Source organism: Falco peregrinus, chromosome 8 (genome assembly GCF_023634155.1).
Source record: "Falco peregrinus isolate bFalPer1 chromosome 8, bFalPer1.pri, whole genome shotgun sequence".
Classification (NCBI taxonomy): Eukaryota; Metazoa; Chordata; class Aves; order Falconiformes; family Falconidae; genus Falco; species Falco peregrinus.
This window is the reverse complement of record NC_073728.1, coordinates 14,419,214-14,445,894: the sequence shown is the minus strand read 5'-3', so window position 1 is coordinate 14,445,894 and position 26,681 is coordinate 14,419,214. Positions and strand designations below refer to the sequence as shown.

The window sequence follows — 26,681 nt, the reverse complement described above, 5'->3', positions numbered from 1 at the left end:
AATAATCTATCTCCTGAGGTATGTTGATGTTTAGTTTGGTTTTTTAGTTTATTTATTTTTTTTAAAGGATGCCATTTGAATAGTTTATTGGCCTCTGTTGAACAAACTCTTCAAAGGATCTCCATGTTAGGCAATGATACTTGAACAAGCTCTTACCCTTGTAAGAACTTGCACGTCCTGATAGAGCAGATGGGACTTCCACCTAAAGATCTTGCTGCAAGAACTCCTATCAAATAGTACTTAACTAACTTATTTCTAAAGAGCAAAAGAAAATGATTACGACAGAACATAAGCTTGTGGTTTCAGGGAAATAAGCTCCTTCGGACTGTGACACGGAGGTGCCCAAGCTGCTCTTTTTTTTACATTTGTGCCTTGACTTTATCAACACTAAGGAACATCATAAAGATCCTTCTTTATGCCTACTTGGCAATTGATGTTGAAATTTTGAAAGTAGTTATTAAAATAAAAGTTAGTTACCTGCATTGACAAAGGGGATCCCATCATATGGGACATATTGAGATTTCCACATCAATCGTGTGGCAGGTTTGGCTGGGCTTGGAGACTGGCGCGTCCCCCACACGCTTTGTGTTTGCTGCTTGTGTAGCGTTAGAACACTCTCTAATTCTGTCTCGCTCACACAATAGCCGCGGTACGAGTCCCCAATTTTCTGCATGGAAAGGAGGTGAAATAATAGGATTATTCACCTAGCTGACTGCTGAACATTACACAAGAAAACAAAAGCAGTCAGGCACTCTGGCAGGTGAGGACACAGGCCCAAACTTTTGGTGTTTCGTGGGGTTTTTTTCCACCACACTAGTATCCTCACAAATAGGTTTAGCATAGGATCTAACACCAGAGCAGTCCCCACTGAGGTCAGGAGTTTGTCAGCCCTCCAGGGCCCTAAGTACACCAAGAACCCCTGAAGACTACAGTTACTGCCAACTCTGATTTCCACAGGACAACTTTACTCCTGTTGTTTCCCCCATTACAGACTTCAGTTGTAGTCACCTCCTAGATAAATTTGTCTTAGGCAAACATTTTCACTTGACTGCCACAGAGAATCTCTGAAGCACTAAAAAACTGTCTATGTGTCTACTTCAACACACACACGCTGCACTGAGCCAGAGTGGAATACACCTGCTTGTACCACCAGTAACTGCCTCACCCACTTAGTGCGCTGACTTTGAATTGAATGTTTCATCCCTCCCAGTCTTCAAGATGCTCTTGATTCTCAACGTTAGACAGAAACATAATATACCAGATTTGCCATGTGCAAGTTGATGATAGTTTCAATGAACTCTGCTAAGCTCTGGGCATCTCCAGAAAAACTGCATCTAACCTGAAAAAAAAAAAAAAAAAAAAAAAAAAGGAAAAAAAACCCCAAACCACAAACAACTTGCTGACTTTGCAACATCCCCTGTGACAGCTGTTCAGCTACTCTGAGCCATCACAGTTGGTTCAGTGCTGGTCTGCCAGGGCCAGCCAGCAAGCAGCAAAAGCCCTGGGACAGAGAAGAGCTTTTCAGCCAAATTCAGCATGCCATGCTCACTTCTGTTCATATGCAGCTCAGGATCAGGCTGACCAAGCAGCTGGAAGTAACATGCAGAGTAGTTTGCCAACTCAGAGTGTATCTGTGGGGCAAACGCATGGTGAATCAGTACTTAAGCCTGACAGATCTATTTTGCTGTCTTCAATGACAGAGCAGCCAGATGTTTAAATAATACTGACAACAAAACCAGCAACAGTGTCTCTCCAAGATTATTATGTACTTTAGTGACAGCTGCATAAAACCTGCCTCTACCTAAGGAAAACAGAATGTCTGTTGTTAGCAAGACCTAGAATCAACAAAGAACAAATGAACACCTGGTGAATGAACTGGACCAGCACAGTGCTGCTGCCAGCGCAAGCCCAAAAGCAAAGGGTTACATACGCACCAGCTGCATGAGTTATTCTAAGTTACCAATTGCATACACTTCAGCAGCTCTCTGCACTGCAAGCACGTGCTCCAGCAGCTAAGTCTATATAGGCTGCACTCACACAGCTGTAGTGAGGAAGAGAAGTTGGCAATTGTTTAGCCAGAAATTATAAACAACATTTCTGTCCAAAACTTGATCCGAAAAATCCAGGAGAAGCAAAGCAAATACCTTCTTCACAGAAACCCAGGGTGCCACCTTTCGCAAAAAGGATTACAGAGTACCACTCCTGCATAACCAACATTTTCCTTTCCACTTATACCTCTCACTATAAACAGGTCATTGACCTTATTTTAGGGAGATGAGAAGACTGATACAACTTTTGTGCCAGAAAAGTATCAGTAACGGTGAAGGCACTGATCCTATTCTGTCTTTACTTCTTCACAAGATAATAATTTTCCCAAAACTGGTGGAAGGAGAGGAGGATTAGAAGAAAATCATACAGCACATAGGTTCTCTGCTCTCTAGGTTACCAAGTAGGAACAAATGGGCAAATGAGACCATCTGCTCCACACAAATAGATAAGCTGAGCTTTGTACAGTTGATTGATTCAGTTTTAAATTACACTATTTCAGTATTCTGATACATGCTGGAAATGCATTCTGATCAGACCAGTGAAAAGTAAGTAGGTTATAGAAAATAACTATTTTTTTAAAATCCACTTTTTATTAACAATGTAATAACCTTGAAGTAATCAGATACCCTCCAACCCTTTAATTCCAGCCAAGGTTCAAGCCAAAAAAAGGCACAATTCCTTTTCTCCCAGCAGCTTCATCTCAGCAAGGGTACGTAAGACCTTACACTGAGGTACACGCACCAAGACTGCGGTTTTCCTTGAGTAAACCAACAGCAGCAGGATACCAGAGGCATTACACTGTCTAGGCACAGCAAGCATAAGCTGAACATTTCAAGGCAGTCAGGGAATTGACACCAAACACAGCTTAATGCTAATTATGGACAGCTGCAGCTTTTACTGCTCTGTGTTTGCCTGCAAGTACTAACTGCCAAAGGAGTCACTGCCCTTCAGAGCTCATTCCTGGCCAGCCTCCTGGGATATACAATTGGCAGTATGTATCCAGGCTATGCCATGGCTTCACCTGCTGGCATCTTCTGTGAAATTCACACAGACCTCAACAATGTTTTAAGTTTTTCTATTCTAGCTAGCAACTGAAAGAGTGGAATTGTGAGTTGCAATATTTATCCGCACCTCTACTAGATCTCCAAATTCCAGTTGGACCCTTCAATCCTGTTATGAGTAACAAAACATTTTGCAAGACAGTCACACCTGAAAGGTAAGTGACACCTCAAAATCCTGTTGTCTCTAGTCTGTGCCCACAAAAAGGCGCATGCATCTTAGCAGTCTCTGGTGGATTTACATTGTGTAACTGACAAACTCAGCAAAGCAACTCAGCTGATAACACACAAGGAGGAAGAGAATTTGGGTTATTCCTCCTTGGATGGGTTGACTCTGTGGGGAGAACAGCAAAAGTATATCTTTTTTTTTTAAAAAGGAGCAGGGAAGATTCATGCATACAGGCAATAGTATTGCTGAACAGCACAGGCAGATGTTTATGTCCTCAGAACACATTCAAACAGACAATATTTTGATTTCCTTTTCTATAAATGCTGCTGCTGTGAATTTTAAACACAGCAGGTGAAGTTTCCCATAATAGACTCAGACAAATAAAGCAGATAATACAAGTCCTCCTACAAAATGAAACCAAAAATAGATTATTCACATCAGCTACATGGATAGCAAGACAGGAAAGTGTGTGCCACACAGTGCTAAAAACACAGTAATAAGGGTTATACATCTTACTGGACTTTAACAACTAACTGGCCAACTGAATTAAATGAATGTGAAAATGCTATCTCCGTCATAGAAGAATTAGCATTATTAGTTTTCTGACCTCTTAATGTTTAAGTGGATATAATAATGAACAGTACTATTTGTACGAAATAAGTCGTATAAAAAAGAAGAACAGATTCATATATTTACTTAATTTAAAAATTATTTCTGAGGGGATACATAAAGAAATTCAATTTCCAAGTCACTGCAACTGCAATTTCCAGTTAGCACTGGCCAAGTCAATAGGAAAAACCTCAAATGGTACGGATATCTGAAGAGGTGATCCAGCTAGACAGAGTATGAGTTTTCCTTTAAAACAGTATCAAGAGACAGTAAAATAAACATCTATCAGGAAAAGTCTGGTAAAATGAGGAAGGGGCAACAGGAAGAAGGGGTAGGTGATCTCTCAAGAATCTTCCCATCTCCCCTCCCTTCCTTTTGAGTGATTTATGATACATTCTAGCTGTTGAGATCATCCCAGTCATCAGGACAGTTCTGCAGGCATCAAACAATACGCAAATAAAGACCTGTTTAGGTCAAAAGCCATTCCAGGGAATAGACAAGCACAGGTAACCATGTTGGTATGATTAAAAAAAAAAAAAAAAAAAGAGAGAGAAAGAAAGAAAAAAAATCCAAAAATACCCCCCCCCCCAACCCAACAACAAAATCCCATCCCTGTGAGAATACCTCAAATAGAAATCCTTAGTAAAACATTTACATTAAGGTGCTCAAAGTCCCAGACTTGACCCTGGCAAGTCACATGGATCTTGATTTCTGCAACACAAACTAATATGAACAGTTGCAGACTTAGGCCATACAAGAGCAATTTTATTATTTAATCAATGAATCACTAAGGACAACAAAAAACAGTCTGCTCAGCAGAAGACAGCAGAGCTTGCACTATAGTTCCAGAGTGAACTCTTAACATGGCACACAACAGCTTCTCCCATTGCTGTATGGCATCAAGATTTAAGAACCACATTTTTTGCTTCAGGAGTTATTGATGGTCAGTTATTCTAGCATTTCCAAAAAAGGAAGGGATTCCATAGCATTTTATGTGTTTAAATGTGCTAGGAGTACCAGCTAGTACCAGTAGTATTTCCTAATATCACGAAGCTTGAACACAACTTCTACAACTATGAATTATTCCTTCCATGGCATAGCATCAACATCTTAGATCTAAAATGATTAAACATCAAGTCAGAATTCTTTGCAGCCCACCTCACAGTTCCTGAGACGGCGTGCCCATGCAGGTGTATTTGGTGGCAATGGCTGGAGAGGGATGGGAAAGGGATCTTCCACTACCCTGAAAAAATAAAAATAAAAATAAATAGCAGAAGTCTATATAGACATCCAGAAAAGCAATAATTTAGTCTAACCTACAAGTAACATCAAATCAGCACATTATGTATAATCCTACAGCATGTGATCAAACTACAGATATTGTATCAATTTGCCTTAAAAACTTAGGGCTCATTTTCCTCATATTCTATTTCATTGTTAAAATAACTCACAGCAAATACAAGTATTTTAAAAAAGCACCGTTTTCTACATTCAGGAAGACCTCTGAGCATTCAGTATTCTCAATATCGCTGCTTGATAATACACAAAACACAGTAAAATAGATCAGCTGATTGTCTTAATAATTTTACTGTGAAGACTGATCATAGAATGCTAAAGATTAAATCCAATATCAAACACTTGTTAAATGCTAAACATTTTAGTATATTTTAAATTACTGAAAACCAGCTCCAATAACTATTTTAAGTAATTATCTAGTTTCTCCATTCCCTAAATCCTGGGGCAGAAACAACGCTTACTTAATCTTTATTATTCCAGAACTCAAGTGCATCATCTCCTGTCCATACTCTTGTCCACTCCTTTCTGGGTTTATTTTTCTAACACGTACAGACTGTGTTCACAAAATCCATTCACAAACTGTTTCTCTTAATTTTAAATGTTTCTTGAATATACATAATTTTGTGCTGTAGTGAGATTAATCTCTTCCACATCTTGATTTCAAAAGAGCATAAACCAATGCAAAGCCAGCCTGCAGTCCACTGAGCAAATGTCATCTTTGGGTTTTGGTTTTGATTTGTTTTTTTGGTTGGGTTTTTTTGTTCTTGTTTTATGTTTGGTTTCGCATTTTTGGGTGTTTTTTTTTAAGCAGAGAAGAATTCCAGGGTATTCAGGAATTAAAATAGTAAGCTTAGCATGGGGACAGAATTAGGTGGACATCGAGAGAAGAGAAACCTAAAAACTATTTTAACCTTAGAAACTTTGCTAACCAATCTGCCTCTGTGTTCCACTGAAGCACATAGTTAGCAGCTACTTTCTCGTATTTTATCAAAGGAAACTGAAGAAGTTACCCAGAGAACACAGATTAGGCTCTCCCTGTTAATGCTAACTACCAAAATTCCTATCTAAAAAATTAATCTCTTCAATCAACTCTTCTTGTGGGAGGATGGTTTATATAGGTTTTAATATACTCTTACAAGAAACTGCTCCCTCAAATTTCAACTTTCCCTGCAGTTCCTTCACTGGATCACTTTGAATTCTTGGTTGGCAGTATCAGTGTTTATGTGGAGTAATTTCAGTGATTTGCACTGTGTTATTTTAAATGCCCACCTATTGCTCTGGTCAGAATACATCCAACTCTCTCTGAAATACAGGTGCTTTAATTGCTTTCTCCACTGCTTTGGCACATACAAAAGCTAACTTTAAGCAGTTAACTACACATCATTCACTAATACTAAGGGTTCATAACCTCCACTCTATGGTAATTTTGTGTGAACGAATGCAAAAACAAACTGCAAGAAAAAAAGACAGCACTAACAGTACATCAAAGTGATTGTTCACCCTTTTAACTCCTGACCTACCTGGTGGTTGGTTTTTTCGATACAGTGAGAGATGCCTGTGGATGTAGAATGTAACTGCTTGCACTGTCTGCTATAGCAGCCACCACCACAGTCTGCAAGTTCCCATCACCACACTTCTCTTCCGCAACATCTTTACAAAAATAGAACAGTCTTCTGGTTAATAACTGAAGTCAGAATGGGGAAAAGACAAGCTATGATTAAATTTTGTGTGTTGGAAAAGCAAGCATTTTGACATATGTAATAAGATTTGTAGATTATAAAGTAGTTTAATAGTTGTGAATCAACATTCAAACTCTTGGCACACACATGAAGATACACTTGACAAGGTTGTTTGTACTCAAGGACTTTGATAATCACACGACTGCTAATGAATCCTTCCACAGCAAAGCAAATAATCAAAAGAACTTGTAAATTACTCTGCTTTACATTTCCACAAATTGATATAGGATTGCACAATTATTTTGTCCAGCTGCAAATCACACACTGCTTGCTTTTAAAATAAGAGAAAAGGAGATTAAGACACTGCTTTGTACTTAAGAGAAGAACACCTAAACAAGAAAAAAAAGCCTCCTGTAATTGAATCTGACACGCAGTTAGAACAAATGTTTTAGCCTTTCTTGGTAACAGGGAGCATTCATAAGCCAAAAAGTACTGTTAGATTGAAGCCTGTGTGTATAAGTTAAACGAAAACATGAGGGAAAACTGTCAAAACAGACATTTGATACTTTGGTTTCAACATAAAAAGGGAGCTCTCTTTAGATGCAGGATTTTTGCCCTTCAGTTATGAAAGCTTTTCCCCCATTCTGAGAGAAAGTGATACACAGTACAGAAATCACTCCGCTAGAAAGCTTGTGCCTGAAGATTTACAGGTGTGCACATCAGAGTAACACCACTCTGGCTCAAAGCTTGGAGCATACACACGCCCTTAAAACACTATGATCTCTCTGAAGCCTGTGCCACTCCATGCATTATCACCATGTGCAAGCAAGTGAAACTTGGGGACCGACAGTCCATAGTAAACTACTGATAAGTCTTCCTAACTGTCTTTTGAAGATCAAGTAACTACAAAGTCTTTTACACAGCAAGTCTCCAGAAAAAAACCTCACTGGGAACTGAATTTCTACCTAGGTCCTTCATTCCTGGCTTCATGAAAATGCATAATCACCAGTGATCTCTGGCAGACCAGAACAACATTAATTCCTCTGATTGCGTTACATGAATAAACTACTTCACTCAAAATGAAGTAAACAGACAGTGAAAATTTGAAGCTGATAATACAGCTGTCTGACTTGGCACGAATATCTTTATTAAAGGTAAGGAAGACAAGAAACAGCTTTGTGCTTGATGTCTCAATCTATCCATCACATATCTAAAGTAAGCATAGTAGTTTTTATTTCATAAGGCTTTTGCCCAGCAGAAAACATAGTGTGTGGGGTGCCAGACTCATAATCAGAAAGGAGATTCAGTAAATATGCATTTTTGTCTTATAACTGACTAAAGGAAGGAAACACATACAATCAAGGTGCTTAGAATGAGATCATGAAGGCTATAGTTAGCCACAGGAACACACACCCTCAAGTTCCACAGGTTAAACTCACCCTGCGTGCTGGTCACATCCAGAAGCTGACCTTGAGGAATAATCACTTGGGCCATTCCTGGCTGGGCAGAAGGAATGACATGCAGCACCTGTCCATTTTCTGACTGGCTGGCAACAATCATCTGTAAGGCAATCACACAAAAGCATGAATGAAACTAGTTTGTATGGTGATCGTCAAAATTACTTTCCCCCTCTTAAAATAGCCCTTTAATTGATTAAAGGAAAAAACCACACCAAACTAACAAGATTCTACAATGAATGACACTTTTATTTGAAACTTACAACACTTACTAAGGCTATCAAAAACCTGAAAAACACTCATAGTTGGAATCATTGCAAAACTCTTCATGGACTAGCAGAATTAATTACAAACATGTAAAAATTTTAACCTTTACAATTAAGAAACTGACCTCTATAGGCAGCATTTTATGCAAAAGCGGACAGAAAAAGCTCCAGAACTTTAAAAACAACAAAAAAATTAAATCTCCTAGAATTCTGGAAAACTTAAACAACTCTTTATGGCATATTTTCCCATAATTACTAAGGACTTGTTCCCAACAACGTTATAAAACCTAGAATAATACAAAATAGAATCTTATTTCTGATTTATTACACTTTAAGGGGGTGAAGTTTCTTTAGTGACAACACATGCCAACCAAACCCCCTGGGTGAGTTACCTTTTTACAAAATAAATGTTAAGAATTACAAAGCAACAGTTTAAGCAAATTATTGGTTGGGAGAGACACAATGGGTTAGCTTATTGCTCATGTTCCAACCTCCCCCAAAATATTTCTCTACATCCAGGGAATGTAGAGAAAGCAGCAGTGATAGAAATATGAGATCTCATCACACAATAACATCCGGGCTTGATAAAGACAAAAGACATAAGGTGGTGTTTAACAAACTTAGTAATGGCTGGAGACAGGACTGGCCTACCTGAGGAAGGGCAACTAGAGCATGAACTGAACCACTGAAAAGTTTCATCTTGTTGCTAGAAATAAAGTCTGAATCAGCTGTTGTTACAACAAGCAAGCACCATGTAAAAGAGTTCTTCAAAGAGCTCCCTCATCTGTGAATACACCACCTGCCCTGTTCTCAGACACACTCACCATCGGTGCACTGGGCCCTCCTAGGGGCTGCAGTTCATAGAGAGGCTGCCCAGTTTGGTCTACCAAGTGAAACTCCTCTGCAGAGTGAGGCTGCAGCTGGGGTGGCCGCACAGGCACAGCTGATGATGGAGAACTTCCTGAGAGGCGTACTGTGATGGGCAAGGCTGCAGGAGAGTTACTTTGTCCGAACAATGGATCCCTGGAATCCATGCAGGTTAATTGCTTTCACAGAGGAAAAACAGTAAAATGTACTTTAATCTTGAGTAGCAATTTCTATTTAGGGAAAAAAAAAAAGGGAGAAAGAAAAGAACTTTTAAAACCAGTGTGCTGTATTGTATATTTGGAGGGAGCTCTTGTCCTTATGACAAAGAGGCTATTAGCTGACACTAGCAGCTCCATTTTTGTTTTCCATTTCCATGCTGAAAGTGTATTCATATTTCTGCTTTCCTAGAAGCAACCCTCTCTACTATGGGGAAAGAAACCCCCTTGTGCCCAAAATCTGTTCCCCAGACCCACTCATCATTTTAAAACATCTCAAATCTACTCAGAAACTGAGAGAACTTATACCAAAACCAGAACTGTAAAACACCCACCAACTTGATTTGACTTCAAAAGAAATTCTAGAAATTATTCCACTAGGTCTTTAGATACATGTATTTAGTTATGAAGGCAAAAGTGTCTATATATTTTCTTAATTCCTTACCACAGAAGAAAAATAAGCAACAAACCCTCCAATTCAAGTCCAAGAATTATACAGCATAAGATCAAGATTCAGATTTTGCAAGTCTCAAAAAATAGGTAATCAGAGCTTATTTTCATCAAGCTTGCAGAATCAAGGTCTTACAGCACATCCCATTTTCATTAAAGTATTTAAGCACAAGTATCTGTCGTGTTGAAACTCTGAGAACACAAATATTAAACATGAAAATAATGGAAAATAGGCAGCCCTTGTGTAAAATATCATGTCAGGCTGTCATTTGGCCAATGCAAGCAGGAGTGCAATTCGTTTTATCTTTTGTAGCAATCACGCAAACAATTCTGATGTTTCTGCTACAAAACTTTGTGAGCTACAAATCCAAAGGGTGGGGGAAATGTTTTTAAATTTTATATTAAAGTCAAATAACCTTCTAAAAAATTCTGCAGGTATAAATCTTCTGTGCTGAAACAGTCTACTGTAAACTACATCAGAAAACCAGCAACAAATAAATGGCATTAGTTGTGTTAAAGACATTACACAGAGACAATAAGCACACTACTAAATCACTACCTGAATATTTTACGTTAGCTGAAGTAATCTGCAGAAGAACATTTATGCACAGAAATCTCTCTGACTAGGAATATCTGGCAATATTTGATAACAAAGACATTAAAGACTCCCCTTCCCCAATACCTACAAAGATGTCCTGTGTCCCTGGGTTCTTATTTGTCACGTTTGGTCACTAAGCAATTTGACCTGATTTTCAAGTGTTCTGAACCCCTCCTACTCCAAAGTGTGTCATCAAGTACTGTCTAATATTGTTAACATAACAAATCACGTATTTCTTCAGCACTGTAACAGGATCTATTAATACAGTTACTAAAGGCTGTCATTAAAAATAACATCTGGATATTCATCAGTTCAAAACTGAATGGCACAAGAACCCAAGGGCAGGAACTTTTGTACTTTTTTATAAAACACAATGTATTACTATAAAGGCAAGAAAAAACACATGTAAATTCATCAGAAAACAATGTGAAGAAAGCATCAAGAAAGAAAGGACATTTATCTCACCTGAAAAACCCGATCATTCGTTTCTGACTCTTCTGTGCCATTACAGTTGTCTATGAACAAATCATTAGATCCTTCCATAGCAACATCATGGTCAGCTCCACCTTCTTCCATTACAAGATGACCTGAAAAAGTTATAAAAATTTCAGCCTGCAGGGTTTTTTTGCTCTTACACATTTAGTCTTGCAAGATCTAACACTGTTGCAAGCTAACAGCAAAGCCCTCAAGAAGTCTTTGCCTCTTTATCACTTTATTACTCCCCGCAAAAAAATGTCAGTGTGCTGCTCCAGGAGTATAGTTTAGCCTCTTGTATAAGACAACTTGCTTGACTTGTCATTGCACACACAGATACAAAGCACACATATACACTCACACGATTTTCATCTAAATATGTCCACAAGCACTCAACTAACAACCATACACATCTAAAGAACACTTGATATTTACAGATATGCCAGCTCTGCTTTACAAAAATACTAGTCATCTACTTCCATAATCGATAGGATTTGCGTTACTCAACTCTGTCATGCAGCCATCTTAAAGTAAATCACATTTGTTTTCTAGCACCATAAAAATGAAATAAAATCACTATTGTTAGTCTATAGCTGCAAGCTTAGGGCAGGAAAACCAGCAGGTATATCAAACAGAATTTGGCATTAATCATGTGATGAAAGACAAAGACAGAGCTCCCAGCACTTTGGAGATCTACCTCCTATCCTAAAGAAAAGGACTTAAAGGAGCTCAGCTGCCCACTATAAACCTTCAAGCAAACAGAGAATATTGGACAGTGAATTGCCACATTCACAAGATAATGCTCTCACCCACACAGTACACCTTTTAAAGCAGTGACCAATCCCAAACATTCATAAATAAGCAAGTAGCCAAAATTACTAACCTGGCCCCTGTGTTACTAGAGTACATATATACTAGACTATGCACATAATAGCCAAACTGAATAGAAGAAAACTTAATTCCTGCAGTTTGGGGTGAGGGAAGGGGAAAGGTGTTCAGGATTTTCCCTTCAGTAATTATTTTAAAGGCAGGCAGCGTTATATTAGCACATGACTCCTACCAGCTTTATCTTCTTCACACTACACAGTAAATTCCTTGAGATGGGCCTTCTTGGCTGTGATATTTCAACTGTTCACAGCTTTGGTAAAGAGAATGTAAAAGGCTTGAGAGTGACTTGAAAAGAACCGTGCAACCCTGAGATCACAAATTTATTTTGCTTTGCAAAGATATAAAGGACAATGGGCAAAGTAAATCCACATCTCCTTGGCTTTTGAAGCTGACTAAAGCATCCTGCTGATACAAACAACATTGTGAAGTTAAGCTGCTCATATGCTCAATATACTAAATACTTTAAGCTAAAGCAGATTTATTTTTCCATACAACTTTCAAGTGATGACACTCCAAACCAAGTTCCAAATGAAGTTACCTCACGTGTACCAAATATTTTGTAGCTTTGGATCTGAGAACAATTATGAGATGTTTCAGTTAAAATGTCTGAAGCATGTTGGCAGTAAATGAAAAAAACAGAGAGAAAACCAGATTTCATCATCAGTCAACCATTTCCCCTCAGTTAAAAGATGTAAAAAAGATACGTCAGTTTTGCCAAAGCAGCACATTCAGCTCTTTGAGATAAACTGAAGAAGTTTGCTCCAGAGATACTGATGGCACGTACCCAGAGCGTGTTGGAACCTGACTACATAACACAAGGATCACTGTTATCAGGACAGACCAATGGCCTGAGCAGCCCAATACCCTGTATCTAACATTGGTTAATAATAAAGTTCAGGGGGAAAATTACAGCAGTAGGGTAAATATACAGTGATATTTATCCAGCTTCCTCTTATAAACAGTCCAGAAATATCCAAAGTTTTATCTTTGTGTTTAAAAAATCCCCGTGGTATGTTTTTGCCCTGTGACTTTGTCTGATCACTGCTCTAACCCAGGCACTGGCGCACACATCACCCTGGACAACAAAACTCATGGTTTAATTACCCAGGTTTCATTAACCTAGGTGCTGTGCAACCCCAAACAACAACAAAAAATTTTTCATTTTAAAGAAACACGTTTTTACAGGTACTTACAAGTACATACACAGTTAATAAACTTTATAGTTGTATAAATATTGCTAACAAATTCCCCGAACAAGACAGTTAAATCCTGTATACATATGCATGCATGGATATTTTATCATGAATGAGTAAATAATATACAATTATCCCTTCTTTTCATAAACATTTTACATCAGTGCCACAAAAACTTCCAATGTAACACCACTGTATCCCACATTTAACAATGGGTTGAAGGAGAAAAGTGGGAGTTTAATGTTGGCGTAAAACAGGATCAACAGCTGCATCCCCTGTCCACACAACAGGCAGCTCTCCATGCCTCAGCTTTAGCCTTAATGCAGCTCTACCCAACCCACTCCACAGGCTGCCCTCCACGTAGCCCACCGCTCCCAAGACCGTTTCCAAATCAAGGGTTAGCACATTTTAACGCTATAGGACTGCTTCCTTTGCTCTGTCTCCCTTTGGAAAGCACTTTGTTCAAAATAAAGGGAAATCTATGGCCATTGCTACCCTTGGTTCAACTCTACAGAGAAGAAGCAGCCACAGAAACTGCTAGAACAGGTAAACATGATAACCATCATGAGCATTTCATGCAAGTTCTTACAGACCGTATCTTGAAGAGAGCAAACATTATGCACCACAATCTAGCCTACATTACCACCAGTGGTTCAATTCCAAAGACAAACACACTGACAGTTCAAGATTGTTTAGTAAAACACAAAAACCTGTCAGATCTTGATTTATTTAGCCATCAAGAACTCCCACGATAATGCAGCTGTCAAAGCCAGGGGCACCTTTTGCATACACTAGGTTCTCTGATCGCCATTCACAGACACAACTTGTGTAACATCAGGAACTCCCAACCAGACCAGGATTTCAGTGCTCACCGAGGTGAACCTTTGTCATAATGGTTGCAACCTCCTTTCTAATCCAGAAGCCCACATACTGATTCTTTATATGTAAACTTCTAAAGACACCAACAGAAAAGTCAAATGAGCATTACTTTAAAATCCTATTATTGACCAGTCACACCTCTGCCTTGCCTTAAGACAGGGTATTAGATTTCTGTATTTTCTTGCCTCTGATTCTTTATTCTATGGTAATAGCTATACCTATTAACTACAAACAGCAGTCCCTAAAAACACACCAGTTCTAGACTGACATAATTTTAAGGCCTCATACAAATGCTTACTTCTGCCTTCCTTCAATTACAAGGCCTCCTTGTGAAGGCAACATGCAGCCAGATCCCAAAGGGAAATGCTGCCTTTCAAACTCATTATTTTAACACTGAGTCAATGTTGTAAGATTTTAGTTATAAGAAACCTAAACTGTAAAAAGCGGGTAAGTCCATTGTGATAATAAGCACATTCTGCCTAGGAATACTCTGCCAGGGCAGGAAGGAGGGAGTTGTCTTAGATTTTTTCAAGCTTCAAGTCTTCAAAGCATACCAGTTTCAAAAAACAAAACAACAACATAAAAGAAAAAAAGTAAATCAAAGTTTGACAGTGCAAGTTCATGTTTTCAGCACTTCTGACAGCAATATTCCCAATTCTGGTTTTAATTTATACTTCTTGACAGGAAATATACAGTTGAAAGCCTCACCAACAATCTTTTTTGTGTTTTCCATGGAACTTTTCAGAGATTTTATAAAAAGATTTAAGATAATTGCATAGCTTACAACAATTAAATGCTCTCTCTGAAGACATTTCTCTACCACCACTATGAAGGGTGCAAATTACAGTAAAACATTATGAAAGGCACGAATTACAGTAAAACGTAACAGCGAGGAAATTAGGGTGTAGCGATACCCCCAAATAAATGAGCTACAATTAGCTTTACATTAACGTGCAACAGGTTTGAGATTTATTTTCTCTCTTTCACAGAAGAGCAGGCAGATACTGTTAAGAATTCACAGACCATCTGTGGACTCCTACTTAAAAGGTTTCTCAACTCACTTTTCTGTAGTTACAAGTATCTGGAAAATGCACCTGTGTCAGTTACATTGACAACGTTAGATCTTAAGCATTTCTTAAGTGTACTTAAAAAACAGATGAGATTTCTGAGTCTCACAAAACATCACAACTTGACACCTGCCCACTCCAAGTTGCCCCACCCCGAGTCGCCACACAGGGATAGCACGACTCTTCCCGGAGAGGCCGGCCACAAATAACTGTCAAAAAGGCGGGAGGGGAGAAGAAAATATCTATATCTATATCTATATGTATATATAAACCAAGCACTCAGCAGGTACTCACACAAGCAGCCTTTTGCCAAAAAATTCAAATTGACTTACAGCTTCTTTTAAAGCTTACTGCGTCTTGGGTTTGTTACTTTTAGTATGAAGTTTATTGTTGATGTGCCACTTATACATGCAAGAAAACACAACCCAGGTAACGCCAAGACGCCGCCATCCGCGGCGAACGGGCACGCACTGCAGCTCGCCGGCTCCAGCAGCGCCGCAGCCCCGCACGGGAACTACTCACCGCCCCGGGGACAAAGCCGGTGCCCCGCGGAGCCCCGCACCGGCGGCACGGCACGGCACGGCACCGCCGGGCCGCAGGTGCCCGCGAACACCCCGCGGAAAGCGCCTCCCGCGCCTCAGCCCTGAGGGGGCACGCGCGCACCTCACCCCCCCGCCCCGCCCTCGCCGGTCGCGCCCCTCCGAACCACAGTCCCGCGGTGGAGGAAGGGGGGGACGGGACGGACAAGGGCGGGTCCCGCCCGCCGCCCGGAGGGAAGAGCCCGGCGCAGTCGCCGGCGGCCCCGCGGGGAGCGGAGGGGAATGCGGAACGTGCCTACTCAACCTCGCCTCGGCTCCCGCAGGCGCCGCCATGCAGGCCGCCCCCCGGCGCACGCGCGCCGCCGCGCCCGCCCTCCGAGCCGGGCAGGGGGAGGGCGCGCGGGGGGCGCCGGGAAGGCGGCGGCGCGGGGCCTCGCGCGAGCCGCGGCTGGCGGGCCGGGGCGCGCGCGGCATGCTGGGCGGGGCGGTCCCAGCGGCGGCGGGCCGCGTGGCGCGGCGGCGGGCCGGGCCGGGCCGGGGCGGGGGCGCGACCGGCAGCGGGGGGGCGGTGCCCGGCGGGCGGGCGCGGCTCATCGCGGCACGTGGCCGGCGGCAGCATGGCGCAGCTCACGGCGCGGTTCCGCACCGAGAACCGCAGGTGAGGGGGCGCCCGGGCGGGCTGCGGGGGCGCGCCTGGGGCGGGGGCGCCGCCGGGGTTGGTAACGGCGCTGTGTGCCCGCAGGTACGCCGTGGAGGATGTGCCCTTCTCGGTGCCCGCGGCCTCTGAGACCGCTGACCTCAGCCACCTCATCAACAAGCTGCTGGCGGCCGGCGACGGTAGGTGCCGGGGAGGAGGAGGAGGGAGAAGAGGAGGAGGAGGAGGAGGGGGGGGAGCGGGGGGGAGCGGGCGGGAGCTACGGGACCCCCCGAGCGGGCGCTGGCCCCGCGCCTCGCCCTTCCTGCAGCGCCGCCCCGCTGGGGAGCCGGGTCCCACCCCGGTGGTCGCTGACCACGGGCCCCGGGCGCGGCAGCTCAGCGCCTCGGTTGAGCTTGAAGGTGCCCTGGGGCTGGGGTCCCCCGGGGGGGCGGGCCCCGGCGCGCGCCGCCCCTGGCTCGGCCTGGCTGGGCAGAGCGGGGCCCCCTCCGCCCCGGCAGCCGCCGTGCCGGTGCGGGCAGGCCCAGCAGCCGCGCTCCCGAGGCTGGGCGAGGGGCCCAGCACCTGACTGCACCGCCCCGGCGGGCGGGAAGGGCAGCGTTCCCCAAACCTGGCAAAAGAACTCATGACACCGAAGGTTTGTTTTTCCTGAAAGCCTTTGAGAAGAGCTCAACCCTCAGCTCTCAGGCTGAAATGGGCCTGCCCTGAAAGATTATCGGGGGAAGACACCTGTGCAATGTCTTCGAGAAATCCCTTTTTCTGTAAGAAATGAGACTTAATTGCATCTTAACCTGCTGAGACTCCTGCAAGTCGCTTTGAACCTGTGAAATGGCAAGCGACCTTGAATAGAAAACCGGTGCGTGGCACAGTGCTCATGTCAAATGTGGGGCCTTTGTCAACTGTGCCAGTACAGAGAGAGAAATACACACCAAAAAATCTCAGTTCCCTACTGTTGCTTCAAATACAGGGCTTTAGGTAGTGATGGCAAAGATGTGGGCTACTAGTGGCAAATTCCATACAGAACAGTGATGAAGCATCATGGCGGTTTGGTTCAATGTAGCTACAGAGAAAAGGATTTAGAAAATAATATATTAACAATGAGAGGCAACCTTTTGAACCCCAACAGCAAATCACCCTTACTCTTACATAATCCTATGGAATTCATGGGCTGCCCACTTAAAACTGGGAGATGAAACATACTGTTTTGTTGGGGGTGGGGTGGGGTTTTTCTTGTCTTTTCTAACCTCTTGCTGGCTCTGTTCTACTGAACCAGCCATAGAGTGATGCTGTTCTTGATGGTATGAAATGAACAGTGACACCTGAGCATGCATTTTTCCTAATTTGTTTCAGCGGATCACAAGTATGTGGAATTTGACTTCCTTATCAATGGCCAGTTCTTGCGTATGCCGCTGGGCACGCACATTGAAATGGAAAATATCTCCACGGTAAGTCATACTTGATTTCACCGCATCTTGGACAGTAGAACAGCCAGACAGTTTAGTTCAACCTGATTTAGGTATTACACTGTCATCCTGACTAGGTAGATTTCCTTGCTGGCTTTTATTTCTTTTCTGACTTTCCCAAGAGAATGCCCTGTATTTTTAAATCCATTCTAAACTGCACAGTGATTAGAGAGTATGGGACTGAGCAATGCAAGGAGCATTGGTATCCAGTCTGTTGTCTATGCAGGTCAGAGGGGAAATTCTTGTCTTACTCAGTCCATCATTAATACATTTTTGTCTCCTACTGCATTAGTTACATTGGGGAATAATAGGGGAGGTTGGTATTGCTTCTAGAAAATGTTGTGAAGTATTTTAGACACCAGATTTTTACGGGTAAATACAGAAGAGAAACCTGGGAAGAGTGACTTTATTCGATTTTTCTTCCAGCTTGCTACTAAGAGCAATATGATAAAAAGTATGGAAAGCAATAGAATTCACTTTTTTTTTTTTTTTTCTATCTGAAGACTTGAATTCCGCTACTGTGGCAAAGGACTTGGATAACAAGATCTTTGCCCAATGAACTTGTATATTTGCACCACACTACAGTTAAACGTTACTGATTTTAAAAAAATAAAACCATACTAAGTATTTTGTCTGTGAGCTCAGGAAGAAGTGGTGGAAATAGAGTATGTGGAGAAATACATGGCCCCTCAGCCAGAGGAGTGCATCTTCCACGATGACTGGATCAGTTCTGTTCGAGCCACTGAAGAATGGTACTGCATTAAGCCAATTCTGGTTTGTCTTGCTTATTCCTGTTGTGTGCAGAGGACACAGAGGTGTCAAATGGAGTGGTATTCTGTGTCTTTAATAATCTGGGGAGGGGGGTTCCCCTCTTTGCTCTTTTTTGTTTGTTTTTAACCTGTCAAGTCAGTCAGCTACTTGCTTTTATAAGCAATTCAGTTTTACACCTGTATTCTATGCTGATAGCGACTTTTAACACAAATAGAAAACAGCTAGAGTCTCTGAACAAGAGATGCTGTTAATACAAATGGCTAATACACTATTTATTATTTATCTTAAAGGACAGCAAGATTTCCTTATGTCTCTTTAGCTTAAACCCTTGACTTCAAATGTGACATTTGGTATTAACAAATATGATAGCGTACCTTTCTGCAGAGCTTTTCTTTTTTAAAAAAAACAAACATAATTGTGTTTTTCTGCTGTATTTTCACATTCATTTTCCAATCAACTAGGAAGTGTTCCTATATTAGGTAAGAGTTGGAAAATGCTTTGAGATCCTCTAGTAACGTACCATGAACAACAAATTATCTTTTTATTTTACATGACATAAGCAATCTTAAGTCTCACCTACCAGAATATGCAGTACTCTTATTGCTTTTCTTTTTGGTCTGTACTCTTAGCCTTGCAATTGTAGGTTTTAATGAAGCTTTACTCTGTAACAAAAAGGGGTTTTTTTGAACACGCAAATTAGCTGTATTTTGAATTTGTTTCAGCTAACCAGTTACTATGCTAATATTTTTCGAGTTTCTGGTTGAGGCTTTTTTTCATAAAAACATTGCTGGTTTTAAAAACAATGTTTCAAATTCTGTACCCTGTAGGATATTAACTGGCTGCTATGATCAGACTGCTCGAATTTGGTCTTTGGAAGGAAAATGCATCATGACAATAGCTGGGCATACAGAAGTAGTGAAGGACGTGGCATGGGTGAAGCAAGGTTAGTGTGTATATACGTATATATTAGGCAAGTAGTAATAGATTTATTGGAGAAATGTCAGCATTCCTCAACCGTGAATATTTAATTATTTAAATGCTACAATGTTTTTGATCTCTGTCATTGGTGTTAGAAATGAAGTCATGGTGTAAGGCAGGCCTTCAACAGTAATGAGTCAGGTTAGTTTGACATGTACATTGTCTAACCACCTTGTAGTCTTTGTAGCAAGTACTGGTATGTATAGTTACATTAATTATACTTGCAGGGTAACATGATGTAAATGGAGATGTGTATGAGTTCGTCTATGATACTTCTTGACTAAAATTACTATATATAGACTATAAAGACTTTGGAAAGCAGAGTTGGGTGCAAGCATGACTTTTTTTTTTTTTTTTTTTTTTTCCCCTTCCTCAGATAGTTTATCATGCCTGTTACTCAGTGCTTCTATGGACCAAACTGTCCTGCTATGGGAATGGAATGTGGAGAAAAACAAAGTGAAAGCCCTTCACTGCTGCAGGGGACACGCTGGGAGTGTAGACTCTGTAGCTGTTGATAGCACAAGAACTAAAGTGAGTGCCTCCGGGAAAGAAACTGTTGCCTTCTGAGATGTTAGCAGCCCATATCTCAAAAATAATCTTTTTGTCCCTGCATAGGTACTAGTTACTATGATGGACATGCTGATAAGTTTCCAGTCCTGTTATAAATGGTGGTTACTGAGGATTAGGAGTGCTGTATCAACACTAGTTGAAGTGATGCACTTAACCTCTAGTATCACAGAAAGTGAAGGTGACTTTAGATAGCACAAGAGATTATAATGCTGCTCTTGACTTCTGTGAGTGAAGTTCAACGTTTATTTTAAAGTAAATTTTACTTCTAACACGCATGAATTTTGTATTATAATGGAACTATTTGAAAACATGACCTAAATTTTCAGAGCAGTTTTGGTGGGGAAAAAAACTTTCCGGAGTGGTACTCAGAAAAAGCAGGTGGTAGAAAAGGTCCTTCTTCATCCAGGAATTCAACAGTTTAAAGAGCACTCACACCAAAGGTGGAGTCATGGCTCCCAGCTTGACTCAATATCAGACAGGTTAAAATAAAACTTTTCGGTGTTGAGGGAAATATTTCTGTTTTGTAGATATTTCTGCAAAGGGAGGAAAAATAATAGTTTATCTATGCCAAAATTGGTTTTTTGGAGGAGCCCAGCACTGGTTTTCATGCGTTATAACCCATTGATTAACTTTTCAAGCAAGAAGTGTATTTAGTATGGCTTACAAGGTCTGTCTGGATCAATATTAACAATGTTTCTGTTCATACAGTTCTGCAGTGGATCTTGGGATAAGATGTTAAAGATCTGGTCTGCAGGTAAGATAAGTGTTAAGCTGGGATTCTTGGCTCTCCAAAAAAATAATCAAAAACTCTACTTAAAACAACCTAAAAGATGGATACTGAATAGTTTTTTTCATTAAGAAAATTTGAGTCTGTAATAGTAAAAGCTATCTAGAACTTGTTTTTCCCCTAAGCTTTGTAAGGCCATATACATCTTTATATGAAGTTACTGTTTTGGTTGGTAACACAATTTCAGATATGGTTGTCAACTGTGTGCTGATGCTTATTTTATTCAGAACACAGTACTTTATTTCTTTCATTTATTTTTAATTGATTTATATAAGTGTGCAGATTGGAGTGTAGACTTCTTACAAATTAAGTTTGTGGGTTATTTTCCTGTTCTGTTATTGACACCATAATAGGGAGGACAGCAAGTTGATCAGGTCTCTTCTAGGAATGTAGACTAATCCCATTTGAGCTGAATGCTTTCTTTCACTGTTCCAAGTCCTGATGAGTCAGTTTAGGAGTATATATATAGGTACTGTATCTAAAAAAATAAAAGATTGTGTTTGTCACACACCTGAATTACTGTTCGAATTTTCTGTTAACGAGGATGGTCTTAAAAATTATTTGGGACTTCACTTTAAAACTGTGTGACCTAGAGAACATCACTTAATTTGTATTCATTTTCCTTTTCTCAGAATGGATATAATACTAGTCTGGTCAGAGGCATAGGGTTAAAATATTCATGCATCATAGATGGGTTAGGTACTGTAAATATGGCGTTTTGCTTAATTACTTTTACGGAAATGCAATTCAGAAACCTCTGGGTCAAGTCTGACTGTCTTTTGTCACAGTACCTACAGATGAAGAGGATGAAATGGAAGAAGCAGCTAACAGACCACGGAAGAAGCAGAAAACTGAACAGCTGGGACTAACAAGGGTAAGATGAACTCCAGCTTGTCCAGGATTTTATATTGGAAGTGTGGCCACGCAAAATAATTTCCCTTTGTTAAAAATGACTATAGGAAAACTTCTGGTGGTATGTATCAGGCTGATCAGACAGGTATTCTTATTTGTTGAATATCATTAAAAAAATGTATTCTTTCAATCTAATCCCCTCTCCACTCTAAATTCTAGACTCCCCTTGCAACCCTCTCTGGCCACACAGAAGCCATCTCCTCTGTGCTGTGGTCAGATGCTGAAGAAATTTGCAGTGCATCATGGGACCACACTATTAAACTCTGGGATGCTGAGACTGGAGATCTCAAATCAACTTTGGTGAGATCATTATACTTTTATCAGTAGGTTCAGTTAAAGTCCAGCTCAAAAAAATTCTGCAAAATAGTAGCTCCAGTCTGAGTTATTATTTTCTTTTCTGACAGACAGGAAACAAAGTGTTTAATTCCATCTCCTACTCACCACTGTGTCGACGCCTCGCATCTGGGAGCACTGACAGACACATTAGGCTATGGGATCCTCGCAGCAAAGGTGAGCTAAAACTTGAATGTTCTCCAGGTTATTTTTTCCAAAATCAAAACTTTTCCCTGTTGAGAGACACCTCACAAACTGTTTCCTAGTCCCTCTGCTTGAAAGAAGCCGTTTGGGGGCTTTTATCAAATACCAAGATTTTCCATAATCTGGTGCAAGGCTTCTTTTAATTTCTAATAATTTAAAGTAACGCAGCTTAGGGTTGGTGGGTTTTTTTAACTTACTAATGAATGTTCAACTTTGCAGTTGCGGGCCTGTACTTTTTTTTTAACCTTCACACTTAAGTTGGTCAGACCATCATTAGAGTGAAACAGTAGTCACTTTGTTATGACAGAGTGGTGCCCCACCTGACAGGATTGCGGATAACATGATTGAGCCACCAGATTTTTCATAGACATGTTTACTTGTTTAGCTTCTGTAAATCTAATCCAGAGTTTAACAGCATTATCTTCTTATGTTAATAATAAAAGCATGTATTGTATCCTTTGTTTCAAAAATCTTTGAAAACGGAGTTTAGTGGCAAGAAAATTGATTTTTAGTTCTGGGCTTTTGGGGTTTTTTTTGTGTGTGTGTGTCCCCAGCTTCTGTGCCTTATATTTTTGTTTGCTTTCTTTAAAGTTCACTTTGATTTTTTTGAAGTTAGAATTAGTGGTGGCAGAAACACTTGCCTTGAACACAAATACGTTGCTGACTGCTTTTCTCACTGGATTTTGTATGCATTACTGATATCTCCCCCCCCCGGCCTCCTCTCTCTCTTCTGTTCAGATGGTTCCTTGGTTCTCCTGTCTCTCACATCTCACACAGGCTGGGTGACATCTGTGAAGTGGTCACCTACCCACGAGCTTCAGCTGATCTCTGGTTCTCTGGACAACATAGTGAAACTCTGGGACACAAGGAGGTAAAATAAATGTGTTCTTTGCTGTTCAAAAGCATGTAAGCTTGTAGAGTCAAGTTAACCTAATGAAACAGCAAAAGCAGTTTCAGGCACTGGAAACTTCTGTGGTGTTTGTGAAAATTCTCCAGGTCTTAGGAGTAAAGTGTATAACAAAAGGGAGAAAAATACTTGTAGTCTATCAGAGGACCTGTGACTTAATATCTGCAAGAGCTATATGGCTTTCCAACAAGGCACTTACCTGGCATTAACAGCACTATTGGCTGACATGCAGAAGGCAGCACCCATAACATTGCTACTAGGATTAGTGACCGCAGGTGGTCTGCTTACTGTTCCTCTACGGAATGACCCTAACAGCGGGAAGTTTCACTTCATACTCTTTCATACCTTTCATTACAAATTTCCAAGCGATGAAAGGGTTTGCATTCAGAAGACATAAATGTCTTTTCTGGAAAACACACAGCATCTACACATGGAAGAAACTATATAATAAACTGTTCCTAATCAGCAGATTGATTAAATTTCAGTCTCAAGGTAGTTTGCCAGCAGGTGAAAAATGTTGCTGTGTTTCTCTTTGGGGATGCAGGAGAGGTTAACACTGATGCAATCAGCTCTGGAGAAAGTAGTGAAAATGTCACAGATGGTAGATACCTGTACTCTCTACAAGTGTTCATAACTGCTAGACCGCATCTGTTTGATAGCATCATGATAGTACTTTTTCCTGGGACCAACTTTGTTTTCTGTGATTGCTCACTTAACTTCAAATGTGTCACTATAAATAAGTGTGTTTCCCCAGTTGCAAAGCTCCTCTGTATGACTTGGCTGCACATGAAGACAAGGTTTTGTGCGTGGACTGGACAGAAGCAGGGGTAAGAATCTGAAGAGCAAGTTACTCAATTTATATACATAGTGGTTTAGGAAGAGGGCTAAAAGCAGTCATGGACTATTTTTTCTGTTATGCTTAAAGATAGAAGAAGTTTTAGTTGTGCTGTCATCGATAACTAGGTGTTACTGTCATATGTGCTGCAGCATTTGCCCACGCTACTGTACAAAGGAGTAGGATGGGAGTATAAGCTCTGTAGTATTAAGTGGGTGTTACACCGATACTCCAAACAAGGAGACATGAGAACAGCACACCTCACTGGGAAAATACATATTCCAAAGCACCATTTGCTGCCATGGAGACTAAAGCAGTAGCATGAACTGACAGCTGGGGCATGGCAGTACATGTAGAAGGGGAAAACTATATAATCATCTATAGCAAACTGCTCTGCTACTGTAGTGGTACACACATGTATAAAATGGAAAAAAACCATTTTGTTAGAGGTTCAGGATTCTCTGTGGCTCCTGTTCTCAGTAAATTTAGAAGTAATCCTGCAAAAACTTTGTTTCTGCTTTGAGGAGGAAGAGGGTAAGACACAAGGTTGCTTCTGCACTTTGATTCTGGATTTTAGTCATGCAGTAGCAGTTCATTATTCATTACTTTTTTTTATGTCTTAAAAAAAAAATCAGTCTTCAACTTTTGTTTTGGTATTTTGTTTAGTTCTGGTATTAATCACAATTTTATTTTCCTCTATCAGTTGCTGTTGAGTGGAGGTGCAGACAACAAACTGTATTGCTACAGATACCCAGCTACAGCCTCTGATGTTGGAGCATGAAGGTTAACAGCCAGAAGACTTCTTAATAAATTAAAAAAAAAAAGGGGTTTTTTTTTGCAGCAGTCATTCTGTTAGTGTAGAGAGCTGTTGTTCCTGGTTTTTATATTGGTAACCTGTATTGGTATTTGTCACAGAAAAATAGCAACAAGCAGTTAGGAATGTGATCAGTGTGAAACAAAGCAAAGGGAGTTTCCTCCCTTTTTGACAGTTTCGAATTAACATCTTTTAAGTGACTTTGTATAGCCCTTTTAATAAGGAGTAAACTGTTCCTGATACAGAAAAGTTACTCACTGGACTAAATTACTTTTTGAGCTTACCTGCTTTCTCTTAAAAAAAAAAAAAATAAAGCTGTTGTCTACAGCCATTGGTTTAGTGCCTCACTGCAGCTAAAAATCAGACTTCAGCCCTCCTTTCAGTATGGCTGTTGGCAGTTTTTTGATTAAGCCTTTACTTGAGGAACCCAGGCTGCTTTCTAGAATAAAGACTTAGTATGTTTACAGCACAAGTGGTATGATGGAAAGGAACTTGACAGATTTACTAGCAGATTAAATACTCAGTTTTGGTTTTGCTCATAAATTAGGGCTGTAAATTACTTTAGAAGAAGGTGCCTGCCTTGTATTACGGTATGTGTTATGTTGCAGTACAATAACTGTGATACTGTACAGAAACAAGTGGAGGATCACACAGACAAGGCAGAAGAAAAATTAGTTTGTCCGTAGAAAGAATGGATATAAAAAGTTGCAATAACTTTTGGTTTGAGATAGGGCAAGGACTATCCAAACAAGCTCCTTTTCTCTGCAGGTGGTCTTGCTTTTAATTCAATATTTAAAAGAAAAAGCTATCACTGCAGTTTATTAAGACGCCAAACCAGCACATAAGTTTCACAATGTGGAAACCAAAATTGAATATCCTCACTGCTGTCTTAGCTTTCAATAAATGTAAGACCTGTTCAGCACAATCAAGTCAAATGATTAAATTGCAAGGTTAATTTTTGTTTAGAGTGAAAACTCTGACCTCCAGGTTTACAATATGGACAAGTTCTGAGTAAGCTGTTTAGGAAATAACTAGAACAGCAAAACTATGGAGAAAACAGCAAGAGTACAGGGGAAAGAGCTCTGATCCCTTGGCTCTGCAAGTAATGTACTGCAACTAACAGACCAACCTTTATTTACAAATGCTACTTACAAGGAATATGTTGTCTTGCCATCATCTTAATCCATGTGCACGTTCTTAGTATGTGCTTTATCCTTTATAAGCAATATACCTGATTATAGCAACTAATTCTATTTTTTTTCCTTTAAAACATTGCCTTCTACTTACTCCACAAGCTGGAACATGTAAATATGGTGTGAATAAATGTTTTGTTTTGTAAACCTACCAAAAATACAAAGCATTTTTTGAGCAGGAATTTAGTATGTGCTGGAACATGCAGCATTCCTTCCTCCCTACTATCGCAGATTAATTTCACATACACATTTGTGGCTAGCCAGTCTTAATTTAGCAATCATTAGCTTAATATTCATGAAAGTTTGAAAAACTTTCTAATAATTTTTTAGTATGAAAACAGAAAAGAGTAATATCCTCTTTAGCTAATCCTTAATCCAGTACACCTTACTTTTGGAGGTCTTAACCAAGTGAAGTTTTTAATTTCAAGACTCACAGTGACCATTTAATTTACAGTCTTGAGCTATTTTGTGTATTATAAGAAATGCCAATTTTATTACTGTCTCTT

General features: G+C 40.5%; 2 protein-coding genes and 1 long non-coding RNA gene across 24 annotated transcripts in view; 1 reads left to right on the top strand and 2 right to left on the bottom strand.

Annotated features, from left to right (window-relative positions):
* Positions 1–16,219, bottom strand: part of CARF (calcium responsive transcription factor) — a 41,504-nt gene extending 25,285 nt beyond the window's left edge. For 11 of the 22 annotated variants that reach the window (XR_008748634.1, XR_008748633.1, XR_008748635.1 and 8 more), the window contains exons 1-7: positions 16,049–16,218; positions 11,179–11,300; positions 9,408–9,629; positions 8,300–8,420; positions 6,702–6,831; positions 5,044–5,128; positions 478–667 (exon numbers count right to left, since the gene is read on the bottom strand). Coding sequence is in view for 13 of the 22 variants with exons in the window: in XM_055813246.1 (XP_055669221.1) it covers positions 478–667; positions 5,044–5,128; positions 6,702–6,831; positions 8,300–8,420; positions 9,408–9,629; positions 11,179–11,289 (859 nt within the window). In the remaining 9 variants the exon portion in view is untranslated. Of the gene's footprint in view, positions 1–477; positions 668–5,043; positions 5,129–6,701; positions 6,832–8,299; positions 8,421–9,407; positions 9,630–11,178; positions 11,301–16,048 lie in introns of all 22 variants that reach the window. The other 11 variants (XR_008748637.1, XR_008748638.1, XR_008748640.1 and 8 more) reach the window with 3 other exon arrangements.
* A 40-nt stretch (positions 16,220–16,259) lies between these two features.
* WDR12 (WD repeat domain 12) lies at positions 16,260–25,309 on the top strand. Its single transcript, XM_055813257.1, has 13 exons — positions 16,260–16,411; positions 16,496–16,590; positions 17,759–17,853; positions 18,517–18,623; positions 19,470–19,585; positions 19,997–20,151; positions 20,899–20,944; positions 21,766–21,851; positions 22,049–22,189; positions 22,294–22,399; positions 23,165–23,297; positions 24,088–24,160; positions 24,872–25,309. Exons 1-13 carry the CDS (start codon positions 16,371–16,373, stop codon positions 24,947–24,949), a joined length of 1,272 nt encoding a protein of 423 aa, XP_055669232.1. The 5' UTR covers positions 16,260–16,370; the 3' UTR covers positions 24,950–25,309.
* Positions 20,398–24,081, bottom strand: LOC129785102 (uncharacterized). Its single transcript, XR_008748647.1, has 2 exons — positions 23,679–24,081; positions 20,398–20,723 (listed from the first exon to the last, which is right to left on the bottom strand). It is a non-coding gene; the product is annotated as an uncharacterized LOC129785102 (long non-coding RNA).
* Positions 25,310–26,681: the final 1,372 nt, after the last annotated feature.